Genomic DNA, 15,656 nt, shown 5'->3' with positions numbered 1-15,656 from the left:
AGTGGGTTAAGCCGCTGCCTTCGGCTCGGGTCATGATCTCAGGGTCCTGGGATCGAGTCCCGCATCGGGCTCTCTGCTCGGCAGGGAGCCTGCTTTCCTCTCTCTCTCTCTCTCTCTGCCTGCCTCTCCATCTACTTGTGATTTCTGTCAAATAAATAAATAAAATCTTAAAAAAAAAAAAAAAAGAAAAAGAAAGGGGTTGCCAAATCACAGGCCAAAATGCGGCCTCCAGGCTAGCTGGGTGAATGAAATTGCATTGGAACCCAGCCATGCCCATTCATTTATGTTCTGTCTATAGCTGCTTGCTTCTATTCTGACAATGGCAGAGTTAATAGTCAGCACAGAGACCATACGGCCCGCAAAGCCAAAAATACTTATTATCTGGTCCTTTCCAGAAAGTTTGCTGACCCCTCATTGAGAACTAAGTAATTATACAACTATGCATTTTTTTCCCCCCTAGTGCTTTAGCTTCCAGTGGTAATGTTCTTAACATACAAACTAAAGGTCAGGGCACCAGAGTTCAAAAACTGGAGATCAGAAAGAGAACTGATTGATTCATATCGTGGACCCAATGCCATGGAGCAAATGCTTCAAGCAGTAAAGTTCTATTTGCAACAGAAATGGCCAGCGTTGGGTGGGTGAATCGCTCACCAAGCCTGCTTGGTCTCTGCGTTTCACCAGAGAGCCTGCACGGGTGGCTGAGCTGCCTGAAAAGTCCGTTTCCGCCTTACCACGAGCAGGCCTGGCAAAAGCTAAAAGCAGCTCTTGTAACCTGGGGGCCCTCCTTTTATCTTCCTCCAGATCTTTCTTCTCACCATTGTCCAAACAACAGTCTAAGCTTTGATTTAGCTGTTAGTAGGTCCCATCTTTTCCTTGGGAACCAGTGAATTCAGAATCCTCAATGCTCACACTGTTCCATGACAAGGTTATTTCTTTCTTTATTTCGTTTCTTAAAGGTTTGGTGCTGCTTCCCTAGCTTTGCTGGTTGGGTTCCTTGAAAGCTACAGGAACAGAAACTTAATGGGTGGATTTAGGCATTTTATAAAGAGCTACTCTTTGCTAACCATTAATCATACTCTCTCATGGTACAAGTTACTCTGGTTGCTGGTTTAATTGTTTCAAATCTTCGGCAAAACCTATAGTACCCTGATAATAATTATTTTTCCATTTCCTACAAACTACATTCTTCACAAAATCTTTTAACCTAAAATGCCGATTCCTTTCTGTTTTTGTTTTTTGTTTTAATCATAAGTACTAATTAGCCGGATGAATGAATTTGGTATGTTTCCGCTTGCATGTTTCTCATCTAGTCCTACATTAGGACTTATCCCATCCTTCCTGTTCCGTCAGCCTGTTTCATTTTTACTGCTTATGTAAAGCAGTAAAAAAGCACTAAAAAAGCAGTAAAAAAGCACTACCTTATGTATCTGTGTTCATTTGTGTACACATTGTATACCGCCTTCTCTCATTTATGTACTACCCGTGGGAAGTGTACACGTTGTGGACTGCCTTCTCTCATTTGTCTATTACCCGTGGGAAGTGTAGGTTCTCAGTAATGTTTGATGAATGAATTGGCACATGAATCTCTCTTCTTCTCTGTTCAGCTCAGTCCATACTAAAGAGAAGTGGTACAAACGAAGTCATAGAGACGAGAAAAGAAGCAGAGGGACATGGAAAAATCTATCTCCTGAAAATCCTAATCCTAAATCACGATGTAAGCAACAGGAGACCATTATTAAATCATATCCATTGGCCCAAAGAGATTATGGACCTCCCAGAAAATAGAATCAAGCCAAAGGCTGGTGATTTCCCCCTTAGCATGTATATTAAATGCAAAATGATGCTATGCTAAGATAACGTTTTGAATGTTTTGAAAGATGTTTTGAACGGTTACCAGGAGGCCATCCTCTGGGAAGATTTTATAAACTCTAAAGCCACTTTAATAACAACAGTTACAGATAATACACTTCAGCTTATACGGTGCCTTAAAGGGATCACAAGCCCCTTTTTGTATATTATCATGTAATAAATGCACTTAACCTCACAAAAACTGTAATGGGGCCCTGGGGCAAGAATTCAAAAGCAACAGTCATCAAGGGCAGGTGCTGGGTTTGAGCGGATCCAGAGCACAGAGCTTTATACCCAGGAGATGATCAGGAAGAACTGGGGGAATAAATTCTTGATAGATGTGGAAAAACAAGATGCAGAGAAGTAAAATAGCTTGTTAATAGCAGGGACAAAATGGGAGACTAACTTCAGCCTCCATGGTTAGTGGTGTTTGTTTGGTGATAATGTCCTCCATATATAATTGTCCTGATGGAGAAAAATGAGATAATGTATATAAAACTGCCTAATACTTCTGGTAGGCAACTGATAAATGTTAATTTCTTCCTGAACTTAACTCCACCTAGGAAGAAAAATGATCTGGAACATCACAATCCCTACAAGCCAATGCAGCCAATATACCAATAATCTGCCAGGATAAGCCTGACCTTTCTATTATACAAAACAGAAATCTAGGGTTAAATTTTAGGGGGAAAGTAAAAACAGAGGGAACAATTTCTCATCCAGGCGACTGATGCCACCAGGTACACGACATCAAGCGAACATTAGGTAGTGACTCAGAGAGCAGGAGTTACAAGAACCCTATGCATCCATCCATTCATTTGGGGTTACGTCTGCTTGTAAATTACTTAAGACTTTCATGACAGGTGTCTGCATTCCCGTATGTGACAGAGAAATGGACTTAAGGACAACCACCCGTGGTGCTTTAAAAAGAGAGCAAATAATCCCTTCCTCCAAAGGTTAAAAATGTCCCTGCCGTCATCCCAGTCAGGGGATTAGCTGTCTGGGGCTTTGTTTGGATTATGGGATGCTAAGGAACGGTTTCTTGTCTTCTGAGAAACTGCCCTTTGCTCTGGTAAATTTCACGAGCTGCTGCATTATCCTCTGATCAACTGTGGACTTCCCAAAGCTTCATACAGGTCAAGGCTGTACTTACTGCGGAGACATTTTCAAGTCCTTTTAGGTCCTCTTTAAATTTCTTTTTGGAACCACTGTCCTCGAGCAGGCTTGCCCTCTTGGAGCCTCTTTCTCCAGCAGGCTCCTTGTCTCGGTTCTTGGCACCTGGTCTCTCCGGCACCGGCAGCAAGCTTCCAGGCCTCGTGGAGGCCCCGGACTTGGTGGCGTCACTGGATGCCTTCTCAGTGGTGGCATCTGCGGCGTCTTTTGATTTTGTGGCTTTACAAGATGGGGTGGGGCTCAGGCCTTGGGGTGGTGTCACAGTCTGGGCGTGGGCAGGCTGCAGGTAGATGGCATAGGATGGGCCCGAAGGGGCCTGAGGTAGGATCACTGGCACCGCCGGCGACAGTGGGCTGGGGAGGAGGGGGACCACCCCCAGGGGCTGGATGAGGGACGGTGCCGTCAGGTCCAGCTCAGCACTTGCTGGGGTGTCCAGGGGGGCCACGGGTTTGCACTGCCCGGATCTTGCCAGCTGTACCTTCACTTTCTTTCTGGGTTCACTAAGGGACAAGATTTCAAGGCATGAGACAATGGAAACACATTTTCTCTAAAATGTTCTATCGCTTTAGACTGGCCCACATTGAAACCGTGCGCTTATGAAACCAGCAGATAGTGTCTGTAATGACTGCCTAAGAGTCATGGAAAAGATTATCTTCCCGGTTTCCAAGGCTGGCGCGTATCCGTACATAAAATAAGTAATCCTAATGATGCAATGTAGAAATAATTCATCCTGCCACTAAAAAGTATTACTAACCTACCTTGACTGCTCTTCTAACTGCATTTTGCAAATAGCCGCGAGCTGAGCCATTTTACTTGGGAAGGGCGCCAGGTCCCGAGAACTCTCAGCTGGTGAAACAGAAAGGGGGTTGGGGGGGACACTGGTCAAGGAAAAACAATGAATGCTCACACAGATGAAACATGACTGAAGCCAAAGGAACAGAGCACACGCACCTCCCCCACAAATCACATAGCAATGCAACAATAAAACCCACCAATTACTTTTTACCCTTTCATTCAGACATGGGTTAGGCTTCAAGTGGGTCCGGGTCTAAGGGTATTGAAACGGTTCTCTAACAAGTACCGTAGGGATCAAGTCAGCTGAAGAAGCGATAAAAAGGAATTCTTCTGAGCAGCGCCTGAAAATATACCTTTGTTGGTCTTGATGGGGCTGCTGGGAGCAGAATTTATCTTCCTCCGGTCACTTTCTATGCTCTTTACCAGTTTGATAAGAGATGGGTGTCGAGTGAAGTTCGGTTTCCCACGTGTGGAGAAGAGGTTTTTAGCACAGTTGTCTTTCGAAGGACGCTTTGCTTCCAGATCGGAGCAGGGGAGAGGAAATACGGGGCCACGGCCTGAAAGAGAGAAGGCAGGGGGTCAAAACCCAGCCGGCTTGGGTTCCTTGTGGGTGCTGAAGCCCAAGTGTAGTCAAGATCGATTTTAGGAATGTAAGTGTCAACAGTAACAGAGCACTGGGCCTGGGGCAGATGCTATCTGAAAGTCTTTGGGCACAAAACCCTGTTAATCTAATTTTAACCGAATTCTGAGGTAAGATTTCACACGTTAACATCGCTGAAATCTCTTGCGTCTTATAGCCAACCAGTGATGTGCTAGTGTAAGCACTATGGTTTCTCTTTCTTACAGATACACACTCCAAACTGGGCATCTTCTAATCTGTGGAGTCCTAACCCGATAAAATATGGCAACCCTCACGGTGATGGATGGACTATTTGGGCCCCTCAAGTTCACAGGCTGAAATCCCAACCCTCCATGGGATGCTGTTAGGAGGTGGGGCCTTTGGGAGGTGCTTGGGTCAGGAGGGTGGAGCCCTCTTGAATAGGATTAGGGCTCTTATGAAAGAGGCCCCACAGTGCTCTCTAGTCCCTTCTACCTTTGTGAGGTTATGACAAAAAGCAGTCTAGAAAGCAGGCTCTGGCAAGACAATGAATTTGTTGGTGCCATGATCTCGGACTTGCCAAACTCCAGAACTTGAGAAATAAACTTCTGTTGTTTATAAGCCCCCATCGTCTATGGCATTTGATTATAGCAGCCTAAATGGAGTAAGACATTCTCAACAACTTCTTAGGAAATGCATCCCCATCTCAGAGATATTAACACACTGTGACCTTGGTCTCTCAGGTGAACATGGACCTGGGATATGAACCCATCAGTCTGGCCCCTGAACCGACACTCTGAATCCCTGCACCAAGGGACCTCTCTCTGAGATTACAGTAGACTCTTGAACGGCAATGACTACGTGGATTTTTTATAGTGAGGTATTATAAATGTGTTTTCTTTTCCTTATGATTTTCTTAGTAACATTTTCTGTTTTCTACCTTACTTCATTGTAAGAATATGGTACATGATACATATAACATACAAAGTATTTGCTAAGCGACTTTATGTTATTGCTAAGTCTTCTGGTCAGTGATAGGTTATTAGTAGTTACGTTTGGGGGGAGTCAAAGTCATATGCATATTTTGACGGCGCTCCTAAACACTGTTCTGTTCAAGAGTCAATGCATATTCAGAATTGTGGTAACACTGCAAAGGTACCACTACTCTTCCCATTTTGCAGGCGAGGGAACAGCCTTGGAGATACAACTTGCTCAAGGCCACAGAACTAATAAGTGGCTAAGCTCCCCTCTGCCTCCATGGCCTGTGTTCTTGTCACTTTAAACATTTCGGCGTGGGATCCTTGGTGGAATGTAAAATGTCAGAGCCCCGGAGTCAAGATGGAGACTAGAATATTAATACTGGAACGAATTCATTTCATATTCTCAGTGTGTGCAGGCTCTTTTAGACACACAGATTCTGCCTCTTGGCAGGTGGTGTTTTACACTGCAGGTTGCTGATGGAGCCCATAGCCAAACTTTCCCTAGTGGCACCATCTTTGTCTTTCCAACAACTTATATACGTTCTTTCCATGTGGGAAGGTAGGCAGGGAGGGGAAGAGAGAATATCTCCCAATGTGCCTTAATTCAGAACAACGAAGCAAGGAGTAAAGGGAAGCAAATACGTACCACTGGGACTCGGACTGATTTCTGGGCCTGTCCATTTAAAAGCTGGTTTTCGGCCTCTTTCTTCTGTAACATGAACTTTCTTGATAAGATTCAGGCTACTGAGAACATTAGCTATATCATACAACCTCCTAATTTTTGCTGGAAAATAAAAGGTATATATACCACTTAATGGAATAATGAAAGATCAAAGGACTTTGCTTCATAAGGACTTCATGTATATTCAGAGAGCTATCCTAGCCATCAACGACAGACAGAGGAAAATGTGACTCTTTTAAGTTATTCTGGTGCTACTGCTTTAATTCAAACAAAAAATAGTTTTAAATATGGAAAAGACTTCAGCTGCTGTAGGTACTGAATTTTGAAATGACAACAGTTGCAAAAAACCTTCATGAGATCCTTCTATTGGGAGCTACGTTACAAATTTTTTAATAAAAATTTTCCATTGCTGGGCATCTTCTAATGAGGATTCAGAAGAGTTTTATGAATAGATAAAGCACCGATGATAAATGTACTGTTTTTATGCTTGTGACAGTTTATAACAATGAGATTTATTTAGGATCATAAGCATGGGAGATTCTATACCCATAAAATTTGTAAATTTTTATACTGTCTTTATATTATATGCAAAGCAGAGATTTGTGAAATCTACAAATCTTACATAATGCATCTTAAAAAGTTTTGTTATGAGAATTCTGTCTCTACTTCTGGCTTGATAGTACAAAATCACAAATTGGGCTCCTTCTTCAAAGCCAGGCCAGAAGGTTCTGAATTCCCTGGCGATTTGGCAAATGACACATTTGCAGTTCCCAGAATGGTTTCTGATGCCGTGACTAACCAGTGAAATGGAGAGCTGAAAGCAGCCTGGTGAGTCAGAAAAAGCAGGCGGCCCATCAGTAATACGGGGACTGTTTTCTGAAATTGCACATCTCCCAAGCCAATTGCTGGTATTATTGCCTTTACCCTTGATTTAATTTTGTCTTTATAGAGACACTATCAAGCTGGGAATGTCTGACTATAATCTCGCGGGACTAGTGCAGCTTTACAGGGATGGGAAAGGAGTCTGAGCTCTTGGGCACTCCTCACTATGCGCCCCGTTTAGGCTAGCCTCATGTCCTGCCTGGATGTGGTCCCAGGAAAGGTGGGCACGCAACAGGCTCTTCCCATCTGCTGAGCCTTTTTTAAAAGAAAGGTCTTCTCTCTTTTTTTTTTCTTTTAAGATTTTATTTATTTGACAGACAGTTCACAAATAGGCAGAGAGGCAGGCAGAGAAAGGGGAAGGGAAGCAGGCTCTCTGCTCAGCAGGGAGAGGCTCGATCCCAGGACCCTGGGGTCATGACCTGAGCCAAAGGCAGAGGCCTTCTTCCACTGAGCCACCCAGGCGCCCTCTGCTGAGCCCCACTTTCCACATGCTTCTCTTCCTAGAGGCTCCTGCAAAGCCTGTCCCTGCCGGGTGGGCAGAGCTCAGCGTCAGAAACCTGTCCAAGCCTTTTTCCTGCTCTGAGCGGATCTAACTAAAACCATTCTTTCAAAATGGCAAACCAAGGGCTCTGCAGATAGGTCACTTCTAGGGAACGATTTTAGGAGAGTTATTTACACGCTTACATCCGAGAGCAGAGACCTGGGTCTGGACCCACTTTACATTTTACTGGCTCGTTTAGACTTTGGGCAACACAGAGTCCGCATGTGCAAAGTGGGGACAAAGTTACAGCACCCAAGGAGTTAACTTTTAAGGAACTGTTTATAAGCTAGAGTGCCAGACATATAAAGAGTACTTATATACATATCTTTGAAGCCTACAAGTTAGCGAAAGACAGTATAATCATGGTTTCTGAGATGAAGTGAAGGCACAAAAGTGTAATTAGAGATGATGTCAGTATAGCAAATGTATTTGGCAGTCGGTTCATAGGTAAGATTTTATGGTTTACGAAGTGGCCCAAAAGTCCACGGCGCTCATGACACTTACTTTTAAACTTGCTTCTATCCAGGTCCTCCACGTGGTCTTCCCCAATTAAAATCTTGGCAGCAATTTCTAGGCTGACTATCTGAGGCGTTGACACCAAAAACAGCATCACAAATTTCTGGCTCATCACTCTTAAAGACTTGTCTTTGCGGCTGTTTACAGAAGCTTTGGAGAAGGAGGAGGAGGATTAGAGAATTAAAATTCATGAAGGGACAAGTAATTTCTCAAGTAACAAGGCTAAAAATACCACAACCTGATCAGACAGTTGACAACTGCTGCATTTTAACATCTTATGAATTGGGGGACATCGGAGTGGGGGAGACGAACCATGAGAGACTGTGGACTCTGAGAAACAAACTGAGGGTTTGGGAGGGGGTGAGGGGATGGGTGAGCCTGGTGGTGGGTATTAAGGAGGGCACGAATTGCATGGAGCACTGGGTGTGGTGCATAAACAATGGATCTTGGAACACTGAGAAAAAAAAAAAAATGCAGCCATAGCCACCACAGCAGTGTTAGAACAGTATTCTAGAAGAAACGTTTGCCTCTAGGCCTTTGAGAAGTGCAGCCCGGCGTCTCCAACCATCCCTTACCTGCCCGAAACTCCACTCCAGGGAGTTCGACGAAACACATGTCTGGGTGTCCGTTCTGGCCCGTGTTTGATTTGATGATATGATCCTCTATACTGTAAGTCTTACTAAAATCGAACTCTTGTTCATATTCTTTCTTTTTGATCATCATGATCTGCTCGGCATACTTGTTCTCCTCCCCGACACTTTTCAGAGTCCCAAGGGTTTTGTTGAGATTATGTCGCCCGTGCCAAGTGTACCTGTTTTTGGCCAGGCGGCTCACCATGTGTAAACTCTCTAGGACATTCACAATATCGTAAATGCGTCGCCGCTCGACATCTGCAAAGAATGATATGTACTAGGATCAGACTTTGTTTTTTTTTTTCTTTTTTTTAAATTTATTTATTTGACAGACAGAAATCACAAGTAGGCAGAGAAGCAGGCAGAGCGAGAGGGGGAGGCAGGCTCCCTGCCGAGCAGAGAGCCCAATTCGGGGCTTGATCTCAGGACCCTGAGATCATGACCTGAGCCGAAGGCAGAGGCTTTAACCCACTGAGCCACCCAGGCGCCCCTAGGATCAGACTTTGTAATGTGGATAGAACAGAATAACTTTTTCTCCCACTGTCTGTTGATCAGTGGGTCTGGATGAGGGAATTTAATTACACTTGACAAAGACTGTGAGGACGAGGAAGACATGTTTCTGATCTCACAGGGTACCAAGAATATGACTTAGAGAGGAAGCATTCATTGAGGGCCCACTATGGGCCATGCAGCCAGAGGAAATGTCTATGGTCAACTGGTGAGGCCGGTATTATTATTCAGTTTCCGGAGGAGGAAACAGTAGCTCAGGCTGGCTAAGTAGCTCACCCCAAGATATAGAGCCAGTAAGTGGCAAAAATAAATCTTTAAGATCGAAATTCCACACATTACCTGTTTTTTTTATATTATTTGTCAAAGTATGTGAATGTGCACACGTGTGCACGCGTGCGCGCGCGCGCGCAGACACATACACACACACAGCTGTCATATGATAGGCACAAAGCACCGAGATTTCTTGCTGTTCCTGGAAACAGCCAGATATGCCCTTGTCTGAAGGCCTTTGGAATGAGCTATTCCTTCTGCCTGGAACTGCCATTCCTGAAGCCCTCCCCACTCCCCACCCCCCACCCCAGACCCCTCCCCATTCTTTCAAGTTCTTGCTTAGATGTCGTCTTCTCAAGGAGGTCTGACCTGACCACCTCACTTAATGTTGCAAAGCACTCTCCCAGCACTCCTGGTTCCCCTTTGCCCTGTTCTACCTTTTATTTTTTCCACAGCATGTATTACCTTCCAACAGGCATCATTCTTACTTGCTTACTATGTGCCTTGTATAATACCTGTCATCGTCTCTCCTTATTGTCTGTCCCTTGCATACTTATCTATTAGGCCCCACTGGGAAGTAGGTTCCACAGGAGGGAAGACTTTATTCCTGCCATTCATGGATGGCATCCCAAGCTTTAACAACCGTTGCCTGGCACACAGTAGGGGGTCAACAGCTACCCGCTAGATTAAAGGTACAGCCTACGTAGCTCTAATTAAGGATATGCGAATAGATGAATCTGAAAGGCATATTCTTAAAATGGGAAATCAAGTTTATATTTATAAACATGTATCTGAAGAATAAAATTCCTTTGAGGAAGTGATGGTGCTACGTTAAAATATCCTGCATCCTCTCTTCAGGTTCAGATTGTGATATTTTCATGACTCCAGAGATATCCCCAGTTGGCCACAGACCCCTTTGTAGCTGTCACTAGATTCAAGTATCTGAAGAAAGGAGTCAAGGAGCAGGAGAAACACAGTTAACTTTTGCCAGACACGAACACATAGCTGAGTGGCAGGGCGCGCTAAAGCCCAGCTTCTGTTCACAGAAGCGCGTGCCCATCTGAAACCATGAAAATCCCATTCCTCAGCCCAGCTCTTTGAGGAAAGAACAGACACAGAGGTTCAAAGTTGTAGCTGTTTATGAAACAACTCCTAAAACAATGTTGCCTTCCTTTACAGCTTCTGAGCTTTTGAAATGCAATCAGAAGCAAATCTCCATTGTCATTTTGTCCTTCTGTTTGAAGACTAGCTGAAATTGGAAACTCTCTGCGTTCCTTCTTAAATTAATAGGGCTTTGGGGATTTATCATCTCCACATGGCACAACTGTGTCATTACACACACTGGCTAGATGAGCGTGGGTCCGAGGGAGCAAGTCCATGGAGTCACTTTATTTACTAACCCTCTCCCTGAACCCTCTGTGTACTTACTCAGTTCCTCGGCAACTTCGTCAAGACAGATGTCGTTATTCACAGCGGGGTTGGGATAGTTAGGATAGCGTGCTAAGAACTTATGACACAGCAATCCTAAACTTTTCTCTTTTCGACTCGGCTGGGATTTCTCATATTCATCTCCGGATAAGTGTTCCTGCAAAAGAAGAGGTAAATAACGTCTGAGCCGGAAATCAAGTTGACAGGTTTATTAGGGTCCTCTGCACTCGAGGGCTAACGCGCTTAACTTCGACAGCGGCAGAATTGGGGGGAAACAGGTGGGAACCAGTATGAAACTGCTTGGCAGATCTAAAAAGGAAGATTGAACTGAAAATAAGTCAAAGGCTTCAGAATTCCTGGTGTTATATATTTGATGGAGTCCAACCTTTCCCATGCTTGGAAGCAGGCGAATAACAATCTGTAGGTGGCAATGCTTTCTCTCTCTCACATACACACACACACGCCCACCAGTGTCCACCCAGTCTTCTGCAAACCTACATGTAAACAATCTTTGGTCTCAGGTAATCCATTCCTGCTGTCAAACAACCCCCTCTTCTGATCTCTGTTTCGGATCTCGGGGCTCACGGCACTGATGAGCATTTTCAGGTTTGCTGTTGGTGTCCACGGTTCTCCCTGGGAGATTTCCTTGGGCTTGGTGGGTGTGGTCAAAGGGCCAAAGTCAGGCTGGATCTCTGTCAACACTGTATTTGCTGCCGTGGATTCCTTCAGAGGTGTTTTCATGAGTCCTCTTTTATGTGGCTCAAAAAAGAGATTTTCCTGGTTTAAAACAAGTAAACAATGAAACCCACTATAAAACAGGACTTATCAGACAGCTTTAGACTTCAGAAATTGTACAATAAATAGAATATTGCTAAGGAAAACATGCCTAATGAGGTTGGAGAGTCGATTAAATTAGTAACTGTCTTCTAATGATCACGTGACACTTACTATCTTTTTACTAGCTAAATTCCATTTAAATCTTGCAGTAAAGCACAGACTTACATTTTTATTTTTATGTTCCAAGAATTAAAAAAAAAACAAAGACTTTGAAGACCTAATTTTAAAACATTTTTGACATAAGTTTTTTTTTAAAGATTTTATTTATTTATTTGACAGACAGAGATCTACAAGGAGGCAGAGAGGCAGAGAGGCAGAGAGGCAGAGACGAGGAAGCAGGCTCCATCCCAGGGGCTCCATCCCAGGACCCTGGGATCATGACCCAAGCTGAAGACAGAGACTTTAACCCACTGAGCCACCCAGGCACCCCTTGACATAATTTTTGATGTAAAGAAGTGTTGGAGGCAGTATAGAGAGTTTTCATATACCTTTCACTCATCTTCTCCTAACGGGACTGATGACTTAAGTGATCCAAAACTCCTAGAAATGACTTTTACACATGACACTGCAGTAAGTAAAAGCCTATATGGCAGAAACCACGTCCCATTCCTCTGTGTGTGTCCACCTGGCCCAATGGCAGCATGCACTGAATGCTCAGTAAAACACCATTGATGTAGAAGTCAGAAAGCCAAGGAGATAAGGGTGAGAGCTAGCCTATGGTCATACTTAGAGGCAAAACGTAGTAGGAAGCAAAATCCAGAGTGCCTAAGAGCAAAGGAAAGTCTGCTCTTTCAATATTTACCTCTGCTGCTTTACTATTTTTTCTAAGATTTTATGTATTTGAGAGAGAGAGGGAGAGAGCACAAGCAGGGTGAAGAGCTGAGGGAGAGGGAGAGGCAGGCTTCCCGCTGAGCAGGGAGCCCAATACAGGGCTCTATCCCAGGACCCCTAAATGATGACCTGAGCCGGAGGCAGATGCCTAATTGACTGAGCCACCCAGGCGCCCCTACCCCTTTCACTTTATAGAAGGAAAAATGGGGCCCAGAAAAAGAAAATTAGTTATTCAAAGTCATAAAGCTAGTTCCTGGCAGAGGCAGGACTGCCACTGAGACATGAGGGTAAGTTAATAGCAGCACAAATATGAATGGATACTATGTTTGTTCTACTTCTAGCCACTGGGGGACTTCACACATTCTTACCACCTATAGCTATTTTAGAGAAGATCTTGGAATGGCCATAAAGTGAAAGAACACAGAGACTTACTAATTCCTCAGTGACTTTGATTAATGGGACTGTTTAACATGTCTTTGACTCCTTGGGATTTATTATTTGTAATTTTTACCAAATCTTGTAGTCCTCCTCTGCAGAAGATGAGACCCCGGCTGAGAGAGGTTGCACAGGACTTGACCCCAAACATCCTCAGTCCAACTATGGTGTTCTTACATGGAAATCAGTATGATGGATACGAGGGGGACCCTCTTAAGTATATGCCACGGTGGCTACCCAAGATTGCCATCTCTCTAAAGGCTGCTGTCCTTTGCCTCAGATTATCAGAAAAGATAGCAGTTCTCTTACTTGACTGATATCGAAACCTTTGAGGAACTTTGCATTTTTCATTTTTTAACCAACTACTGTTGGACATCAGTCAAGACACCCCTACTGACAATTCTTTGGTTATTTTACAAAATGTCTAGCTCACAAATCCAGTGTTGTGGCCCCCAAGTTTAAGAAGCTCCCGATTTGGTAGAAAATCATCTTAAATTCAAATCATGTCAAATATCTTCTCAGAATTCTAATCCTTCAAGAATTCTTAGAAATATCATAAAGGAGCTAACAAATTTTATTATTCTCAAATTTTATTATTACCTTTCTCTCTGCTTATCTCTTTGAGACTTCCATTTGAAATCAAAGCATCAAAAACTTTAGATTACTTTACCTCTGGCCAAACTCTTCACCTCTTTAAAAATTAAATTTGCCTTCCTTCTAGGTTTTTACAGAAGCTAACTAAAATGGGAGGTGGCATTAATAAGATATTGGATATGGAAAATTATGCGGTTAAATCAGGATATTGCATTTAAAACTGAGAGGATGAATACTAAAGTTAAAAAGGTACCTTTTCATTCTCCATTCTGTAAATTTTTCATACATTTAGAGTTTCTTTAAAAATGAAAAATCTGGAGTTTCTCCCAACACCCTGATGGTTTAAGTAGTCCAATCAATTCTATTAAAAAGTTTATTTTCCTTAAAAAGAAAAGGAAATAGAAAAAGTTAAAAAAAATAAAACCAGGAGATTCGTTGAATATTCCCTCATGGACACCACAGGCCACTTAAACAAAGACTAACGAAAAATGACAAATTACATTTACATTTTATTCCCGACCAGAGATAGCCCTACTGGACAGAGAACTTCATCAAATGCCAATAAATTCCTTCAGCAAACCGATCTGCTGTCAGGAGACTTAAACAAACGACAGAACTTCCAGTGACAGTCCGCTCCCACCTTGAGAGAAGGCGCGCCATTCTCCGGACCCCACCAAAAGGACCGTCGTAAGCACAAGCACCCACCTGTTCACAGGTCAGGGCTCGGGACTCAGCGCCCCAGCCCTGGTTCCGGCAGAGCAGACACGACCCCAAGCATCTCGACAAAAGTCTGCATCTAGATGCCTGTATTTTTCCCCTGATACACACGTGCACGGGGTCAGCAGGAAAGTCTCGGGAAATAGCTTGATAGGAAACTCCCAAATTCAGTCCTTAAGCTCCAAAAGTACTCTGGGTATTTAAAGAGCGCCTTATGATTAAGACTTTTTCTTCTTTTAAGGCATTCTTATAGATGCAGAGCTCTGTGTACTCTGAGTTCGTGTGGCCAGTTCACGCCACGATGTTGGATCTTACCGAAGAGTCTGCATTTGTTCAGTATAGCAACCAGGTAGCGTACCCCTGCCGCCACCCGCTCCGCGCCCGGCGCACTTCCCCCTCCGCCCGGCTTACTACCCCTCCCCCAGGGCCCTGTCCGCGCGCCACCAGCCCCGCGGTTCCCGGACAGCATCTCCGCGGTTCCCAGGGCAACGATTCCTAACCAATCAGGGAGCTGGGTGCGGGCCTGCGATTGGTTGGCGGCTCCAGGGGCGGGTCCGGACCTTCCGCCTTCGATTTAAAAATTTGGCGCGGAAAGTCGGACCGTGGCCGGCACCGCCCCTTAGCTGCGCGGGGCTTGAGCGCGGGCAAACCCGCGCCCGGAACCGCGGTATCCCCGCCCCTCCCCCTCGCTCGCCCCCTCCCCTCTGCGCGGGAGCTCAGCTCCTCCCTCTACGGCCCCCGGCGGAGCGAGAGGCGGGAAACGGCCGTCTCCGCCGCTGCCCTCCCGAGCCCTCTCCCGGTGCCGGGCGGGCCGGGCGCCGCATCCCTCTGCGTCTCGCTGACCTGTCAGTTCACCTCACGGTTGGAGCCGGCGGGGGCTGAGCGGGGACTCTTCAGCGCCCCTTCCCCGCTCAGGTCCGGGAGCCCGCGTGTCGGGCCGTCAGTCGGTCCTCACGCCGCGCCGAGGTGGGTGCCGCGGAGGGAAACGCCGGGACCGGGACTGGCGGGCCGGCGGGCGGGCAGAGGGAGCGTGACCGTCCAGGAGCAGCCAAGCCCCCGATTTGAAATTAACCCGCTCCCGGCGCGAGCAGATCCCGCGGACTAGGAGGGCCGCTCCCCTCCCCCACGCCCGCTCTTCCCGGCCCCGGACCCCGCGCGCCAATCGGAGCCTCCAGACAGGAGGCGGCGGCGAATCAGGGTGTAGGGACCGCCCTCCGGTCCCGCCTCCACGACAGAGTTGGGGGAAAAGTTCAGCAACTTTTTTTTTTTTCCTTTTTTTCCCCCCGAACACCCCCCTCCCCTTGTTAAAGTTGGGGAATGAAGTTTGGCCCTCCCGGAGCATGGGGGCTGAGATGCGGGCGCTCTGCGATTCCCAGGCTGGCGGTCC

At 45.4% G+C, this 15,656-nt stretch overlaps 1 protein-coding gene and 1 long non-coding RNA gene across 9 annotated transcripts in view; one reads left to right on the top strand and one right to left on the bottom strand.

Moving 5' to 3' along the window:
- E2F8 (E2F transcription factor 8) overlaps positions 1-15,385 on the bottom strand; it is a 17,904-nt gene extending 2,519 nt beyond the window's left edge. Inside the window, exons 1-10 of one of the 3 annotated variants that reach the window (XM_059407190.1) lie at positions 15,113-15,385; positions 13,806-13,933; positions 11,354-11,632; positions 10,856-11,012; positions 8,591-8,905; positions 8,004-8,165; positions 6,041-6,178; positions 4,170-4,373; positions 3,780-3,867; positions 3,002-3,521 (exon numbers count right to left, since the gene is read on the bottom strand). In XM_059407190.1, the coding sequence (XP_059263173.1) occupies positions 3,002-3,521; positions 3,780-3,867; positions 4,170-4,373; positions 6,041-6,178; positions 8,004-8,165; positions 8,591-8,905; positions 10,856-11,012; positions 11,354-11,632; positions 13,806-13,820 (1,878 nt within the window). In that variant the 5' untranslated portion in view covers positions 13,821-13,933; positions 15,113-15,385. Of the gene's footprint in view, positions 1-3,001; positions 3,522-3,779; positions 3,868-4,169; positions 4,374-6,040; positions 6,179-8,003; positions 8,166-8,590; positions 8,906-10,855; positions 11,013-11,353; positions 11,633-13,805; positions 13,934-14,257; positions 14,644-15,112 lie in introns of those variants that run through there. The other 2 variants (XM_059407200.1, XM_059407207.1) reach the window with 2 other exon arrangements.
- Positions 15,146-15,656, top strand: part of LOC132022015 (uncharacterized) — a 32,079-nt gene continuing 31,568 nt past the window's right edge. For all 6 annotated transcript variants that reach the window (XR_009405497.1, XR_009405491.1, XR_009405496.1 and 3 more), the window contains exon 1: positions 15,146-15,235. This is a non-coding gene — a long non-coding RNA (uncharacterized LOC132022015). The remainder of the gene's footprint in view (positions 15,236-15,656) is intronic.

This window comes from Mustela nigripes, chromosome 1 (genome assembly GCF_022355385.1).
Source record: "Mustela nigripes isolate SB6536 chromosome 1, MUSNIG.SB6536, whole genome shotgun sequence".
Taxonomy (NCBI): Eukaryota; Metazoa; Chordata; class Mammalia; order Carnivora; family Mustelidae; genus Mustela; species Mustela nigripes.
This window is presented reverse-complemented; position numbering and strand designations above follow the sequence as displayed.